This window comes from Sus scrofa, chromosome 1, assembly GCF_000003025.6.
Source record: "Sus scrofa isolate TJ Tabasco breed Duroc chromosome 1, Sscrofa11.1, whole genome shotgun sequence".
In the NCBI taxonomy this organism is placed as follows: Eukaryota; Metazoa; Chordata; class Mammalia; order Artiodactyla; family Suidae; genus Sus; species Sus scrofa.
The window spans coordinates 26,077,464-26,095,262 of NC_010443.5; the positions used below are offsets into that span (position 1 = coordinate 26,077,464).

Below are 17,799 nucleotides of genomic sequence, written 5' to 3' on the forward strand. Positions count from 1 at the left end.
TCCCAGGCTAGGGGTCTAATTGGAGCTGTAGCTGCCGGCCTATTCCAGAGCCACAGCAATGAGGGATAAAAGCCACCTCTGTGGCCTACACCACAGCTTATAACAATGCAGGGTCCTTAACCCGCTAAGTGAGGCCAGGGATCGAACCTGCAACCTCATGGTTCCTAGTCGGATTTGTTTCTGCTGTGCCACGATGGGAATTCCAGTCTTTACTAATTTAATGTCCTCTCACAAGAAAACATCAGTTTAAGTTTATATATATAAGGAATAGTAGAGGATCATATAACTTTAGGAATATCTCATTGTCAGCCTTTACAAAATACACAAATCTTATTCTTCAGATTTCAAAAAACTCTCGTGCCTTCTCATAGGCCATATGACACTCTATAATGCCTCAAAAACTTGGAATAGGTCTACCTTAATTTAGGATAAGGTCTACCTTAATTTAAGGAAAGTTTTAAAATTGTAAGAAAATCTCCAAGACATGAAAAAACGATTGAAATTTGTTATTTTCAAGTTCTTCTTCTAAAGAATAACCCTATATCCCAGTTTGGATGGATGCTTTTGCAAATCTCATCTAAGATGATTTTTGTGGATTCCAAATTCTGAACTTTAGTTCAAGATAGTTCTATGTTCAAGATACGTCAGAAGTGAAGAAAAGGATCTTGCAAGATTCATACTAATTCCAAGTTTTGTGTTCACTCTAAGAATATACTCCTGTTTGGGGTCCCAGAATCCTCACACCTAAGAGCTCCTAGCTTTTGCCAGCGACAGGAGTCTACAATTTTTTTTTTTTTTTTGTCTTTTGTTGTTGTTGTTGTTGTTGTTGTTGCTATTTCTTGGGCTGCTCCCGCGGCATATGGAGGTTCCCAGGCTAGGGGTTGAATCGGAGCTGTAGCCACCGGCCTACGCCAGAGCCGCAGCAACGCGGGATCCGAGCCGTGTCTGCAACCTACACCACAGCTCACGGCAATGCCGGATCATTAACCCACTGAGCAAGGGCAGGGACCGAACCCGCAACCTCATGGTTCCTAGTCGGATTTGTCAACCACTGCGCCACGACGGGAACTCCAGGAGTCTACAATTTAAGATAATTTTTTTTTAAAGGAACTCTCCACATCTAGGTCCCTCTCTATTTCCCTTTTCCCATCTCATCTCTTCTTAAATTGAACGAAACAGCGCCACTGTTCTTTACTTCTCAAGCTCATTTTTGGGATGTATCATATAATTGTAAATATTGAATATATAAAGGAATAAGAATACTTTGAAAAATGATCATTTTTGTGTGCCCAGGATGGGCTAGAAAGGCAATTCACCGGCATAACCACAGTTCATGCGCTTTGCCTTTTCCCTTTGCATAATTCTTCACAACTACAGAATTGCTTTGGTGCTATCTTCAAATGATAAACTCAGGACTTAAAGCCCATCCGTTTTCTAAGTTTTGGCATCATTTTGTTTACACAGGTGGGCTCTTAATTCTCAATAGTATTTAACCCATAAAAAATTCCTGAAATTATCTGAGAATAAGATTTTTAGTTTTACGCTGCTACACTGACAGATTGTACATCTTATGGTCAGGCAGTCCACGGCTTTGGAGGCTTAGGACATGCTGTGCTCCGTGAAGGGGACAGGTGCATCACAGGTACCCAGCCTCCCTCCTGCATGGCCGGGTACCGCACCTTGCCTCCTCCTCCGGCGGGAACCCACCTGGATCTGGGCTTCGGCGTCCCTCGCAGAGACACTGCGGGAGCTGCCGGTGGAGCCTGAGCGGGGCCTCTTCTCCTGGCGCAGCAGCTCGGGGCCAGCGCTGAAGGAGTGCCGCATCTGCCCCTGGTCCATCAGGTGCTGGGGCCGCTGCAGCAGCGGGGAGCCTTGGCCCCTGGGACCCAGTGGCTCTCCCTTCTTCTCTACCTTGACCTCTTTGGGGAAGGCGGATAGGTTATGCTGCTGTTTCCTCTTCTTGTACTCGGTCATCAACTTAGAGATGGTCTTGTCAGCTGCCATGGTGTAGATTTTGTTGCCGGCATTCTCCCACCACTCCTTCTTTCGGCTGTGGTCCTTCTTCTCCACCTTGGGGCTCGGGGGCAGCAGCAGCATCTCCCCGCTGGGCCCCCTTAGGCTCAGGGGTTCACCTGCGTGATCCCGGTTCTGACTGCGGTCGTCCTCGGAGGGCGTGTCTTTCCCCGAGAAGCCGCCGGTGGACGGGGTGGACGACTCCGACTGGAAGGAGGGAAGGATGAAGAAGGGGTCGCTCTTGAAGATCGGCGCCTCCTCCATGCTGTTTTCCAGGTCCAAGTGCATCTGGATGTAGTTATTACACAGCTCCATGCACAGCTTGTGAAGCCTCTTGACCAGCCACACCCAGTCCGCGTTGCTAATGGGCTGGACACTGAGTGAGGGCAGCCGGGCCCTCCATTGCCTCTTCTCCTTGCCTCTTGGGGGGCTCACCTGGGCGGTCTCCTCAAAAATGTCTTCATCTTCCGATGAACACTGCTGCGAGGAATCTGTGCTCCTCTCATCATCCTCGAAAAGCACCTTCTTGACTTGCTCTGCAGTGATGGTTTCCTGATTGCTGAGAACAGCGCAGACCAGCGCGTGGAAATAAATATTAAAACTCATGGCAGACTGGCGGTAGAGGTTGGCAGCACCCCCTATGCCAGACACTTTCTTCAGCAGGCACTTCAGCCCGGGGCTGGTGTCAAACTCTCGGGCTGTCCTGTAGGAGTCCAGCAGCAGGTCAAATATGACGGCCAGGTTCTGCATGGAGATGTATCTGAGGAAGCCGGCCAGCTTGGGTTCTGGCACCTGCATCTTCTCCTCCCCAGGAGAGGGACCTTTGACAAACTCTTCTAACAAGATATCATACAAGTTCTGGAGTAACACTTGATGGGATAGTAAACTCACCACAATTTCCCTGAATGAAACACTTCAAATGAAAAGAAAGGCATGATTAGTAGCCTGCTGCCTGCAGCAGTTCAGACCTTACACAAACAAAACTACCAGGCCTAATTACAAACTGAACTATTTCTATTTCAATGTCTTTCTTTGAAAGAGACAAACTTCTTGGGGCATTATATGGTAACAAGTTTAATCATGATTAATGGAATTCTTGACACTTTTTAAAATCTAGGAGCTATAGAACAAATTGAGGAGCTATAGAATTAATGTTACAATAGTGAGTTAATTCTCAATGAGACAGGAAATAAATAGAATGGTTTTACAAAAATTTTTAACATAGGCAATAAAATAGTTATGAGCAATAAAATAAATCAGGAAAGCAACAATTTCCATTGAATTATATTATTTTTTACTTTAAAAAATTACTGGCATATAGTTGACTTACAATGTTATATTAGTTTCAGGTGTACAACAAAGTAAATCAGTTATGCATATACTTATATCCATTTCTTTTCCCATGTAGATTATTACAGAGTATTAAGTAGATTACCTTGTGCTAGACAGTAGGTCTTTGTTACTTATCTATTTTATATATAGTAGTGTGGATATGTTAATCCCAAACTCCTAATTTATCCCTCCCCTCAATGTTTCCCTTTCGGTAACCATAAGTTTGGTTTTGGTATCTTTAAGTCTGTTTCTGTTTTGTGAATAAGTTCTTTTGTATCATTTTTTATTAGATTCCACATATAAGTGATCTCATATTCTCTGACTTACTTCACTTAGTATGATAATCTCTAGATCCATTCATGTTACTGCAAATGGCATTATTGTAATTCTTTGCTATGGCTGAGTAATATTCCATTTTATAAAATACCACGTCGTCTTTTTCCACTCCTCTGCTGATGGACATTTAAGTTGTTTCCATGTCTTGGGAATTGTAAATAGTGCTGCAATGAACATTAGGATGTGTGTATCTTTTCAAAGTATAGTTTTCATTGGATATATGCCCTGGAGTGGGAGTGCTGGATCATATGGTAGTTCTATTTTTAGGTTTTTTTTTTTTTTTTTTTTTTGTATTTTTGCCATTTCTAGGCCGCTCCCACGGCATATGGAGGTTCCCAGGCTAGGGGTCGAATCGGAGCTGTAGCCCCCAGCCTACACCAGAGCCACAGCAATACAGGATCTGAGCCGTGTCTGCAACCTACAGCACAGCTCATGGCAACGCCGGATCCTTAACCCACTGAGCAAGGCCAGGGATTGAACCCGAAACCTCGTCGTTCCCAGTCGGAATTGTTAACCACTGAGCCATGATGGGAACTCCTATTTTTAGTTTTTTAAGGAAACTTACATTGTTCTCCTTGTGGTTGCACCAATTTACATTCCCACCAATGGTGTAGGAGGGTTCCCTTTCCTTCACACACATTCCAGCATTTATTGTTTGCAGTTTTTGATGATGAGCATTTTGACTGGTGTGAAGTCATACCTCATCGAAGTTTTGATTTGCATTTCTCTATTAATTAGTGATGTTGAACATCTTTTTAGCCATTGAATTATACTAATTTTAATTGCCATTTTTTCTTATACCCAAAGCTTGTAGAATTTTACTAAAGTTGGTTTGTAGGCACCAAACCAGTTTTCCAGGATTAAATGTTAATGCTTTAGGTGCATGTATATAAAACTGTTAGTGTTTTATAAGACAGAGGAGATCCGAACACTGAAGTTTTAACTTTAGAGGCTAACATTTTCAAAGACAGAAACTGATAATTTAATCCACAGCCTTCTAAAACAAACCTAGGAGAGAAAGCAGCATTCTCTCAGTACCTTTGGAGGAGGGCAAATGCTCCCTAGACATCTGGCCAGATCTGGTTGAGAAGCAGGTGCACCCACTAGTGGTGACAACTTCCCAACTGGGGCCCACTCCTGATAAAGAAGCATTAAACATGAATACTCAAATATTTGGTGATTTGACTCCTTTTGTTTGGTTGGATTCTTGTACAAAGAAAACATTTTCAATTCCAATTTCAGTATTTTGATTTACCAGTGTGGTTTTGGATTTATGGTTTCCCATTCTTTTCATTGCTCTTAGAATTTCATGAAAATAGCTTATGCCATGATGTGGCAAGCTATTCCCACAACCGGATCATTACAAGATTATGACAACTCATTCACACTACTGAGTTCAAAAGTCCATGAAAATTACTTTTATAACTAGCAGGGAAAGTCTTTAGCAGAAAAGAACAAAAATCTTCTCGCACATTGTTTTAAAGACTGACCTAGCCTTTCATGCAGTGGTATCTCAGGGAAAATACTGTACTTTCAGCAAAAATGGAATAAGTACAAAGAATTGCCACTCATGAAGAGTAACCCCTTCTAATAAATAACTTAAGCAACTTTTTTTATGGTAAAATATATATAACACAAAGTTACTATTTTAACCACTTTTAAAAGTTCAATTTGGTAGCATGGATATGTTATCATGTTGTGTAACCATCACCACTATCTATTTGTAGAACTTTTTCATCACCTCAAACAAAAACTCTGAACCCACTAAATAATAACATCCCTGTTTCACCCCCTCCCCCAACTTCCCTACCAAAGAAGGAACTTACAAGTTAAGTTATTAGGAGACCTGACTATGCATTCATTTTAAAATTTTTATTTATTTATTTTTAGGGCTGCACCCGTGGCATATGGTGGTTCCCAGGCTAGGAGTCGAATCAGAACTACAGCTGCTGGCCTATGCCAGAGCCACAGCAATGTGGGATCCGAGCTGTGTCTGCAACCTGTACCATAGCTCATGGCAATGCTGGGTCCTTAACCCACTGAACAAGGCCAGAGATTGAACCCCCATCCTCATGGATGCTAATCAGGTTTGCTAACCTCTGAGCCACAACGGGAACTCCTGAATATGCATTCTTTTGAAGAAGCAGGCTGTAAAGACCACCCATTTGGTCTAGTGTGTTTCATGTCCCCAACAACAGGACCCTAATGAAGAAGGGAAATCCCATCACTGCTCTGGGATCCCCACTACACCGTAAAGTCCTCAAGGGACGGGGTCATGCCTTCTTCATCTTCTTGTCCCCGGGGCAAATGTCTGGTTAGAGTCGCACTCAGTTATGTCTCCAAAACAACAAAAACCAGATTAGTTCTAAGTGCAGGCACCTGAACAGACAACTGCCTGGAGGAAACACATCAACCCCATTGCATTGGCAGCCTGGACTCCTGTAGCAGGAAGCACAACCAGGGGAGTGATTTCCGAAGGCATAAGCAGCCTAGCTCAGAAGGCTATTTTTTGTTACCTTCCCTGAGAAATGGAAAGCCTAAAGAGAGGGCTGGTCAAAGCCATGTCTGAACCATGGAGCATCTTCTCAATTAAGATATTCCCTTTGATGCTTTAGGATATAAAATTGCTACTTGTGTATGTAAAAGAAAACAGAAAACCCTCCTTACTTTAGGTTCAAGCCAAATAACACAGCAGTAGGAAAACAAAAGGGAAGAAGCAGAAATACTAAAGAGATCAAACTTTCAGAAAGATACCGAAAAAGTGAAATAACTATAGATCTGCAAACTCTTCATCATCAGTGTTGACAGGAAGCAAGAAAGGTAAGAAATAGATGAAAATCAACAATTTTTCAATTTGTTTTACCCAAGTGTTTCAACCCTTACCCTTTAAGAAAGGGACCTTTCAGTGAAGAAACTTAGCTTTCCTCTCTGCTTCTGATGCAAAGTGCATAGGCAAGCAAGCCTCCAGACTGGATCATTGAGAGTTAAGTGCTTAAGTGGCTGATTTAAAACATGCTAATGTCAGTATCAGATATAGGGCTTTTTTTTTTTTTTTTTTTTTTGCCATTTCTTGGGTCGCTCCCGCGGCATATAGAGGTTCCCAGGCTAGGGGTCGAATCAGAGCTGTAGCCGCTGGCCTATGCCAGAGTCACAGCAACACGGGATCCGAGCCACATCTGTGACTTACACCACAGCTCATGGCAATGCCAGATCCTTAACCCACTGAGCAAGGCCAGGGTTCGAACCCGCAACCTCATGGTTCTTATTTGGATTCATTAACCACTGAGCCACCACGGGAACTCCCCAGATTTCTTTTACATTTAAATGTTGCAACATTTTACATTTAAACATTGAAATGTTGTAATCTGGTTTTAGTTCTAGTCTTTTTTTCCAAGGGTGATTTCAATGTGACCTCTGAGGATGCACCTGATCAGCAGACACACAAATTTTGCTGTGTCTAACTCATCTTCCACTACTTTTCTGTGCTAAGTTGAGTATTGCCCCTGTAAATGAGTCAAATCCAAGAACGCAAAAATACTTAAAAGAATTTCAGGGGATTTTTTTTAGGCATAGTGGCTTCTTCTAAAGAACTTAACATGCTTTTCCTGTTTTACTGTATTTGCAGGGGTAACTGTCTATTCAAAGTACCATGTAAACTGATGGAACTATGGTGGTAAATTTTTAAATCATAACCGTTTCAAACCTTTAAACCAACAGGAATATGAGGTGATCCTATGTTTTATTGATAATGTGAATTCAGCCTATTTATTCCTTTCCCACCTTTTCTCCTACTTTTATTTCAAAAATTATTTCAGCAAGAATAATTGGCTGGAAAGATTACAAATATAAAAAAAGGAAAACGGGTAAGAAAAGAACTGAAATTCAAAAACAGATCAATGCTCAAAGCTGTAGAGAGGAGTGCAAAATCACTGGTACCAAAAGAAATAAAAATGACCAACACTGAAAGACGAGGACCCATCAGTGGAGGGAAGAAGGGCAATGAATTGGTGAGAAGCTTGTGGGATGTTGGTCAAGCACTCCTTCTGAAGTTCAGGGGCAGGCTCATAGTTATTTCAGTGACTATTCATGCTTTTTAACTTTTAAACCTACATAGTCTTCTGTATGTATCATACACACTGGACTACAAAAATCGGTACCTGGAAATCTCACACCAATAGGTGTATCAAGCTGTGAAAACAATCCCACTCTCTCTTTACAATGGAAATGCTCAAGGATACAGGCATTGTGCTCAGACAGACCTGATTCCCACTCTCACACTTTCACATCCTCCCTGGATGTTTCCTCACGGACAGTTGGAAGTGGGTTATCTATCCCCTGTACTTCTTATGTGGTGCTCAAATACCTATCATCATTCCTATTAGTGTGTCAGAAGCTTAAACATGGGAACTTTCAGTCACTGCCTCCACCTTAAACTCTAGGAACAATGGTTTTCAGGCAGGATGACAGCATTGAAAAAGGCAAGTTTCTTGTGGCATGGCACAGATCTTTCTGTATCCTAATAGCTATATGGCTCCTGAGAAGCTGATGTATTTCTCCCTGAAACAATATGAATCATGCCTCAAGTTATTTTTTGAAAAAAGGATTATAATATGTATGATGCTATAGATACATTGAGTTGCATCCTCCCCAAACTCATACTTGGAAAAAAGATCTTTAAAGAAATAATTTGGTTAAAATGAGAACATTAGGATGGGCCGTAATCCATTGACTTGAGTCTTTATGAGAGAAGGAAATTTGGACAAAGACATACACAGAGAAAAGACCATGTGAAGACACAGAGAGCAGACACTCATCTACAAGCCAAGGAGAGAGGCCTCAGAAGAAACCAATACTGCCAATGCCTTGATCTTGGACTTCCAGCCTCTGGAACTGTGAGAAATTAAAGTCCTGTTATTTAAGCCACCCAGTCTATGGTATTTTTGTATGGTAGCCCATGCAAACTAATACATGTGAAATGTGGGAAATTTGTTTAAAAGGCTACCAATTTTATGTGAAAATCTCTGCTAAGTGACTCCATAATTGTTTTCAGTATTTTTGGCTGAAGACTGAATTATAATGAGCAAGCACTGGGAATAAATGGACTTTCTGGGAGTTCCTGTCGTGGCTCAGTGGTTAACGAATCCAACTAGGAACCTTGAGGTTGCGAGTTTGATCCCTGGCCTTGCCCAGTGGGTTAAGGATCCGGCGTTGCCAAGAGCTGTGGTATAGGTTGCAGGTGCGGCTTGGATCCCACGTTGCTGTGGCTCTGGCACAGGCTGGTGGCTACAGCTCTGATTCGACCCCAGCGTGGGAACTTCCATATGCTGTAGAAGCAGCCCTAGAAATGGCAAAAAGACAAAAATAAAAAATAGATAAGAAATAAATGGACTTTCCTATTTACAAGCAGCCTCCATGTTTAAGCTTAGCCGCATACCTTTTCTTGGTGTGTCCGTTTGGCTTCTCATCAGGAGGCAGTTCAATAATAAGTTGACAAGACTGAGCATGATCGAAGTTGTTTGGAGTCTTTGGTGAGCACTGGGTGTCCAACATAAACACCTGCACAGGACACAAAGGCACAGTTAGAGCACTACCATCCCCAACCGCCTCTGCCAGGGATCAGTTGGCTGGCCCTCCAGCAAGTTGCTTACTCTTTCGACTCATTTTCTCACCCCTAAAACAAGGTTGGTAAAGGTTTCCTACCCAGTATGTTTGTTGAGAGAATTACATGAATTAATGTGTGCATTAACATAGGCAAAGCATTAGAAGAGAAGAGCAAATATTCAGAATATCCAATAAATCTTGGCTGCTGGACTGCTTCTCTGATAAGTCATTATGCTCCCAATGGCAAGGACTGACATTTAATATTCATTAAGGTTAATTAAAAAGGTGCTATGTTTGTAAAAGATCTTCTCTGTTTTAGACATCTATTTGGTTCCTGTTGTAGCCAATGCAGGGGAATTAACCGGGACGTCTGTCAGGACTTCGAATGCGGTCGTGCTACTCTATCAGACCCCGAGAGGGGTGACTTAGAAGAGCAATGACTTCCTGAATTCCGATCTGAAAGATTTTATCTGACATGATTTAACATCTCTTCCCAACCTCCCTTTAGAAATATGTGTATTTTTAAGGAGCTTTTCTTTTCCAAATCTTGTTGAATTATCAGATAATTGAATACTGGGGTGTAGGAAGAGAAAATATAGGAGGAAGGTTTGGGACTAAAGAAAAAAGAGGAATATTAAGAAACAAAAGATTCGGAGTTCCTGTGGTGGCTTAGCGGTAATGAATCAGACTAGCATCTGTGAGGATGCAGGCTTGATCCCTGGCCTCACTCAGTGGGTTAAGGATCCAGTGTTGCCGTGAGCTGTGGTGTAGGTCGCAGATGAAGCTCGGATCCCGAGAGGCTATGTCTGTGGACTAGGCCAGCAGCTATAGCTCTGATTTGACTGCTAGCCTCGGACCCTTCACATGCTGCAGGTGTGGACCAAAAAAAAAAAAAAAAAAAAAAAAAAAAGATTCACTAAAATGTTCTCTGCCTTGGACTCCATTAGCAAGCCATGTCAGAACAGAATTCTGTTCTCGTGTTCTCAGTGGGGGGTGGCATGGCTGCGCAGGGGGAAATTCCTCATCCAGCCAGCTGTGATGGCTTCCTGCTTGGAGAAGCCAGCCCTTCCGAGGACCAGCCTGTTGCCTTCTGTGCTATGGTTCCTGCCAGACTTACTGCTGCAGGGAGCTATCCACCACCACTGTGCTGAGGGAAGGGGCGTGCTTGCTCCTTTCAGAAAAGCAGAACCATCATGTCCTGCAATGTTAGGAGTGTGCTCAGCAGATGATGTGAGAGGCTGAAGGTGGGAGGTTCTTTTTCTGTTTGTTTGTTTTTGTCTTTTTTTTTTTCTTTTTTTCTGCCTTTTCTAGGGTCGCTCCCATGGCATATGGAGGTTCCCAGGCTAGGGGTCTAATCGGAGCTGTAGCTGCTGGCCTACGCCAGAGCCACAGCAATGTGGGATCTGAGCCAAGTCTGCGACCTACACCACAGCTCACGGCAATGCTGGATCTTTAACTCAATGAGCAAGGCCAGGGATTGAACCCGCAACCTCATGGTTCCTAGTCGGATTCCTTAACCACTGAGCCACGATGGGAACTCCAGGTTCTTGTCTTTGAGGAGAGCTGGGGAAAGCCCTTTGGAAGCCAGACTTGGTAGGAAACTTCTCAAGTGACACCATGAACTTGATTGAGTTCTTTATGTTAATAGTCAGAGCATCCCGGGTTATCAGTGTGCTAAGGGGAAATTCTATTAAGAATTTAAATAGGAGCTCCCGTCGTGGCACAGTGGTTAACGAATCTGACTGGGAACCATGAGGTTGCAGGTTCGGTCCCTGCCCTTGCTCCGTGGGTTAACGATCTGGCGTTGCCGTGAGCTGTGGTGTAGGTTGCAGACACGGCTCGGATCCCGCGTTGCTGTGGCTCTGGCGTAGGCCGGTGGCTACAGCTCCGATTAGACCCCTAGCCTGGGAACCTCCATATGCCACAGGAGCGGCCCAAGAAATAGCAACAATAACAACAACAACAACAACAACAAAAAAAAGAATTTAAATAGATTTTGTAGAGAAATGGAGACTGTGAAGAGCGACCCAAACTCACTTCATTTTGCTAGTGCATATTTCTGCCTGTGCATATACATTTATAAAAATTGCTTAATATCTTCAATACCTACCACATACACATATATATGCTGATTATCTTCTGCATATGAAAAAAATGGTCAAATATGTCTGTTGCTATTGCATGATAGTGTTTAGCCAGTCAATTGATGGGTGGTTGGGAATTTAGTCCATTTCCCCCCTATTATGAATAGCACTGTTATGAATATGTGTGAATTTTAGGGGTGGTGCTGATGAAAGCCCCCTGCAGGTTTTCTTAGAGGCAGACTGACAGGTCGCTTACGTGTTTAAGGGCATATCTGTAGCCTGTGCTAAAGCTGAAAGACCTTCTGTGATTTGGTGATTCATTGACTCAACAAACATTTAAAAAGTGCCTTCTAGGAGTTCTCGTCGTGGCGCAGTGGTTAACAAATCCGACTAGGAACCATAAGGTTGCGGGTTTGGTCCCTGCCCTTGCTCAGTGGGTTAACGATCCGGCGTTGCCGTGAGCTGTGGTGTAGGTTGCAGACGCGGCTCAGATCCCGCATTGCTGTGGCTCTGGCGTAGGTCGGTGGCTACAGCTCCGATTAGACCCCTAGCCTGGGAACCTCCCTGTGCCGCGGGAGCGGCCCAAGAAATGGCCAAAAAAGTGCCTTCTATATGCCCCGCTCTAGGAATACCAAGGTAAATATACAGAATGTCTTCTCAGCTCCTAACTCAGCAGATTACAAACAACTTTTGTGACTTCTGACTTGTGTACATGGTGTCTCCTACATAAACAAATCCTTTTTCTTTTTACAGCTGCACCTGTGGCATATGGACGTTCCTGGGGCTAAGGGTTGAATCGGAACTGCAGCTGCTGGTCTACACCACAGCCACAGAACACCGCATCCAAGTTGCATCTACAACATACACTATAGCTTGTGGCAACACCAGATCTTTAACCCACTGAGCAAGGCCAGAGATCAAACCCACATCCTCATGGACACTATATCAGGCTCTTAACCTGCTGAGCCACAATGGGAACTCTGATAAGTACATTTTAATTTGACTGGTTAGTTAACATTCAACTCAAATTCATCAAGCAACTTGTAAATGTTAAGCTCTGTGCTCTGTATGAAAGATAAGAAATGAAATAAGTTTGTCATCCTTAGGCATTCATAGTCTAGCATTAACAACAATATTTCAGCAAACATTTATAAGTAGTGCAAGCAAATAAGGTTCTGAGTGAGGTTTAGTGGCCAGGTGGAAAAGGATTCTATTTGATTAGGGTGCTGAAGGAAGCAACAAGCAAGAGATGGGAGGGGACCACAATGCTATCGATTTCTGGTAAAGACTGGCATTGGCCAAAGGTCAAAGCCAGGAGGTATATGTTCCTAAGAGCATGAAAGGCAGTTTGGTGATGCAAGACATTCGGGAAGGACCCCCAGCCATAGATGAAGCTTCCAGAGCCCCTGGGATCAAAAGCCTCTGCCCTTACCTGCTGAGCCATGGCTCGGATGCGCCAGTACTCCGCTTCAGCACTGGGGGAGGAGGATGGGGCTGCCACCCTCACCTGGCAGCCTTCCCCGCTAAAGCTCTCAGTGCCACTGTGGAAGCAACCCAGAAGATCCTAGGGAGAAGCACAGCAGTTGTTCAGTGGGTGCAGCTTCATGGCTCCTGAGAGTGTCTTGGACCTCACATTGTCACTGTGTGTGGGATACGATACTGATCCTACAACCTGGTTCTCACCCTCTGTAAGATTTTAACATCCCCTAGGAGGACGGAGACAGAGTCCAGAGGCCTACCTGAGGAGGCACCAGGGAGCTGAGGCAGGCTGGAGGTGCTCTGGGCTCTCCTCCAGGCAGCTTACCTTCACTGGCTTGAGTGTGGCTGAGAAGGCATCCTGCAGGGCACAGCAGGCCAGCCGCCACATCTCCTCAGTGAACACGGGGCCCGCTGTGACAAGGACGTACCTGCCAGGAGAAACGAGGAAGACTTAAATCCATATATTTTATTGCCACAAACTGCAGGCCCTTCTCAACACACGCCTAGATTAATCTGTAGTTTCTTTGCAAATCTTGCTGTCTTTTCTCTCTCTTGCCTTCAGTCCATCTGGCATTCCACTGTCCTAATACTATTTCCAAACCCATTTGGGATAAAAATATCAATGGATCCCCATTATAAATAGGCCAATGTTTCAACTTGGGCTTGCCTGCAAGACTGTATATATTTTATATTGATTTGCCCATTCTAGCCATTTTCCCACTACTCCTTTACACCTAGCAAAATAAAACCCTCTTGTAATTCTTTTTTATTTATTATTTTTAATTTTCTTTTTTTTCATTTTTGCTTTTTAGGGCTGTACTTGCGGCATATGGAGGTTCCCAGGCTAGGGGTCAAAGGGGAGCTACAGCTGCTGGCCTACACCAGAGAAACAGCAATGCCAGATCTGAGCCACATCTGTGACCTACACCACAGCTCATGGCAATGCCGGATCCTCAACCCACTGAGCAAGGCCAGGGATCAAACCCGCAACTTCATGGCTCCTAGTCGGATTTGTTTCTGCTGCACCACAACGGGAACTCACCCCTCTTGTAATTCTTATCTTCATGTATTTGTTCATGCTGTTCTGCTTACAAAGTCCCCACCTGTCAGAAGCTTCCCTCGTTTTGGAGAACTGAGCAAGTATCATTACCACAAAGAACTCCTGCTGACTGCCCTACTCCCCAAGACTCTTGTTCTTTTCATGGCATTTCGAGTTCCTCCTTACTATGATCACTTTTCCCACGACACTGTCCTGTACTTTACAATAGGCCATATGTTCCCTGAGAGTAGGGACCTTGGTTGTATCACCTGGGCAGCTCCTATATAACAGAGTAAATATAGGAAACACCTATATACAAATATGATATTGAAAGCAACAATCTTGAGAAGAGGAGAATATGATTGCAGGATTTTGGAAAGGCATTTGAAATTAAGAGACCAGCAACCTAAAACAATCTTGTGTGTATTGTGCATATATAGACTGCTATATCAAAACCTCATGGCAACCACAAACCAAAAATCTACAATAGATACACACACAAAAAAGAAAAATCCAAAGACAACACTAAAGATAGTCATCAAACCATAAGAAACTAAAACACAGGAAGGAAGGAAAAAAAAAAAAAAAAGACTGAAACAAAAAAATAACAAAAACCCCCCTAATCCAAAACAATTAACAAAATGGCAATAAGATCATACATAATTACCTTAAATGTTAATGAATTAAACACTCCAACCAAAAGACACAGACTGGTTGAATGGATATAAAAACAAGACCCATATACATGCTGTCTACAAGAGACTCACTTCAGATATAAGAACACATATAGACTGAACGTGAGAGGATGGAAAAAGTTATTCTAGGCAAGTCAAAAGAAAGCTGGGGTAACAATATTCATATCAGACAAAATAAACTTTAAAATAAAGACAGTTGGGAGTTCCCACTGTGGCTCAGCAGAAACAAATCTGACTAGTATCCATAAGGATGCAGGTTCAATCCCTGGCCTTGCTCAGTGGGTTAAGGATCCAGCATTGTCATGAGCATGGTATAGGTCACAGATGCGGCTTGGATCTGGCATTGCTGTGGCTGTGGTGTAGGCCGGCAGCTGAAGCTCTGATTCAACACCTAGCCTGGGAACTTCCATATGCCATGTGCGCAGCCCTAAAAAGAAAAAAAGAAAAAAGAAAAAGACAGTTACAAGAGACAAAGAAGGACATTACATAATGATCAAAGGATCAATCTAAGAAGAAGATATAACAATTGTAATTATATATACACCCAACATAGGTACATTTCAATATATAAGGCAACTGCTAGCAGTCATAAAAGGAGACATTGACAATGACACAATAATAGTAAGGGACTTTAACACCCCACTTAAAACACTGGACAGATCATTCAGACAGAAAATCAGTAAGGAAATATGGGCATTAAATGACACATTAGACCACATGGACTTAATTGATATTTCTAGAACATTCCACTTGAAAGCATCAGAATACACATACACATTCTTCTCCAGTGCACATGGAACATTCTCCAGGATAGATCACATGCTAGGCCACAAATCAAGCCTCAGTAAATTCAAGAATATTGAAATCATATCAAACATCTTAGCAATCTAAGACTAGAAATCAACTGCAGGAAAAAAGCTGCCAAAAAATCCCCATAAAAGCCCCCCCGCCCAAAACCAATCCAACAAAAAACACGTGGACACTAAACAGTATGCTACTAAGCAACTACTTCATGATTTCAATGATGAAATCAAAGAGGAAATAAAAAATACCTAGAGGCAGATAAAAATTAAAACACTATGGCCAAAACCTATGGGATGCAGCAAAAGCAGTCCTAAGGGAGAAGTTTGTAGCAATACAAGCTTACCTTAAAAAACAAGAAAAATCTCAAACAATCTAACCTCGTAGCTAAAGCAACTACAGAAAGAAGAACAAACAAAACCCAGAGTTGGTAGAAGGCAAGAAATCATAAAGATCAGAGTGGAAATAAATGAAATAGAGATGAAGAAAACAGAAAAGTTCAATGAAACTAAAAGCTGGTTCTATGAAAAGATCAACAAAATTGATAAACTTTTAGCCAAATTCATCAAGAAAAAAAGGAAGAGGGCTCAAATCAATAAAATTAGAAATGAAAAAGGAGAAGTTACAACTGGCACCACAGAAATACAAAAGATTACAAGAGACTACTATAAGCAACTATATGGCAAACAAATGCACAATTTAGAAGAAATGGACAAATTCTTAGAAAGATACACTTTTCTGAAACTGGCCAAGGAAGAAATAGAAAATATCAACAGACCAATCACAAGCACTGAAATTACAAATGGATTAAAAAACTTCCAACAAACAAAAGAACTGGATGGCTTCACAGGTGAATTCTATCAAACTTCCAGAGAAGCATTAACACCTATCCTTCTGAAACTATTCCAAAAGATTGCAGAAGAAGGAACATTCCCGAAGTAATTCTACGAGACCACTATCACCCTAATATCAAAACCAGATTAAGATAAAACAAAAGAAAATTACAGGCCAATATGACTGATGAATATAGATGCAAAAACCCTTAACATGATACTACCCAGGGATGCAAGGATTTTTCAATATCTGCAAATCAATCAGTATGATACACCACATGAACAAATGGAAAAATAAAAACCATATGATCATCTCAATAGATGCAGAGAAAGCTTTTGACCAAAATCCAACACCCATTTATAATAAAAAAAACCTTCCAGAAAGTGGGCATAGAGGGAATCTCCTTGTCAAAATAAAGGCCACATATGACAAACCCCCATCTAATATCATTCTCAACAGTGAAAAGCTAAACTACTGCTAAGGTCAGGAACAAGACAAAGATGTCCACTCTCACCACTTTTATTCAACATAATTTTGGAAGTCCTAGTCACAGCAATCAGAAAAATAAATAAAAGGAATCCAAATTTGAAAAGAAGAAGTAAAACTGTCACTGTTTGCAGATGGCATGATATTATACCTAGAAAATACCAAAGACACTATCAAGAAAACAATTAGAGCTCATCAAGGAATTCAGTAAAGTTGAAGGATACAAAAATACAAAAATCTCTCACATTTCTACACACTAACAATAAAAAAATCATAAAGAGAAATTAAGGAAACAATCCCATTTACCATGGCATCAAAAAGAATAAAATACCTAGGAATAAACCTACCTAAAGAGGCAAAAGATTGTATTCAGAAAACTATAAGATGTTGTTGAAAGAAATTGAAGATGACACAAATAGATGGAAAGATATAACACGTTCTTGGCTTGGAAGAAGCAATATTGTCAAAATGTACTCTCCAAGGCAATCTACAGATTCAGTGCAATCCCTATTAAATTACCAATGGTATTTTTCAAAGAACTAGCACACATTTTTTTTTTAATTTTTATGAAAACAAAAAAGACCGCAAATAGCCCAAGTGATCCCAAGAAAGAAAAACAGAGCTGGAGGTATCGGGCTCCCTGACTTCAGACTATACTACAAAGCTACAGCCATCAAAACAGTATGGTACTGACACAAAAACAGAAATACAGATCAATGAAACAGGATAGAAAGCCAGAAATAAATCCACAGTTAGCACCCATGGTCAACTAATCTGTGACAAAGGAGGCAAGAACATACAACAGAGAAAAGAAAGTCTCTTCAATAAGTGGTGCTTGGAAAACTGAACAGGTACATGTAAAAGAATGAAATTAGAACACTCTCTAATACCATATACAAAAACAAACTCAAAATAGATTAAAGACCAGATACTATAAAATGTAAAACCAGATACTATGAAGCTCTTAAAGGAAAACACAGGCAGAACACTCTTTGATGTAAACCACAGGAATATCTTTTCAGATCCACCTCCTAGAGTAATGAAAATAAAAACAGAAATAAACAAAAGGGACCTAATGCCAGTATCAACAATGTCATGC

At 41.8% G+C, this 17,799-nt stretch overlaps 1 protein-coding gene across 6 annotated transcripts in view; it reads right to left on the reverse strand.

Moving 5' to 3' along the window:
* The window catches only part of ARFGEF3 (ARFGEF family member 3), a 187,535-nt gene that overhangs the window by 8,127 nt on the left and 161,609 nt on the right, over positions 1 to 17,799 (reverse strand). For all 6 annotated transcript variants that reach the window (XM_021087441.1, XM_021087436.1, XM_021087446.1 and 3 more), the window contains 4 exons: positions 13,171 to 13,273; positions 12,799 to 12,930; positions 9,116 to 9,237; positions 1,708 to 2,926 (listed from right to left, as the gene is read on the reverse strand). In XM_021087441.1, coding sequence (XP_020943100.1) covers positions 1,708 to 2,926; positions 9,116 to 9,237; positions 12,799 to 12,930; positions 13,171 to 13,273 — 1,576 coding nt within the window. The remainder of the gene's footprint in view (positions 1 to 1,707; positions 2,927 to 9,115; positions 9,238 to 12,798; positions 12,931 to 13,170; positions 13,274 to 17,799) is intronic.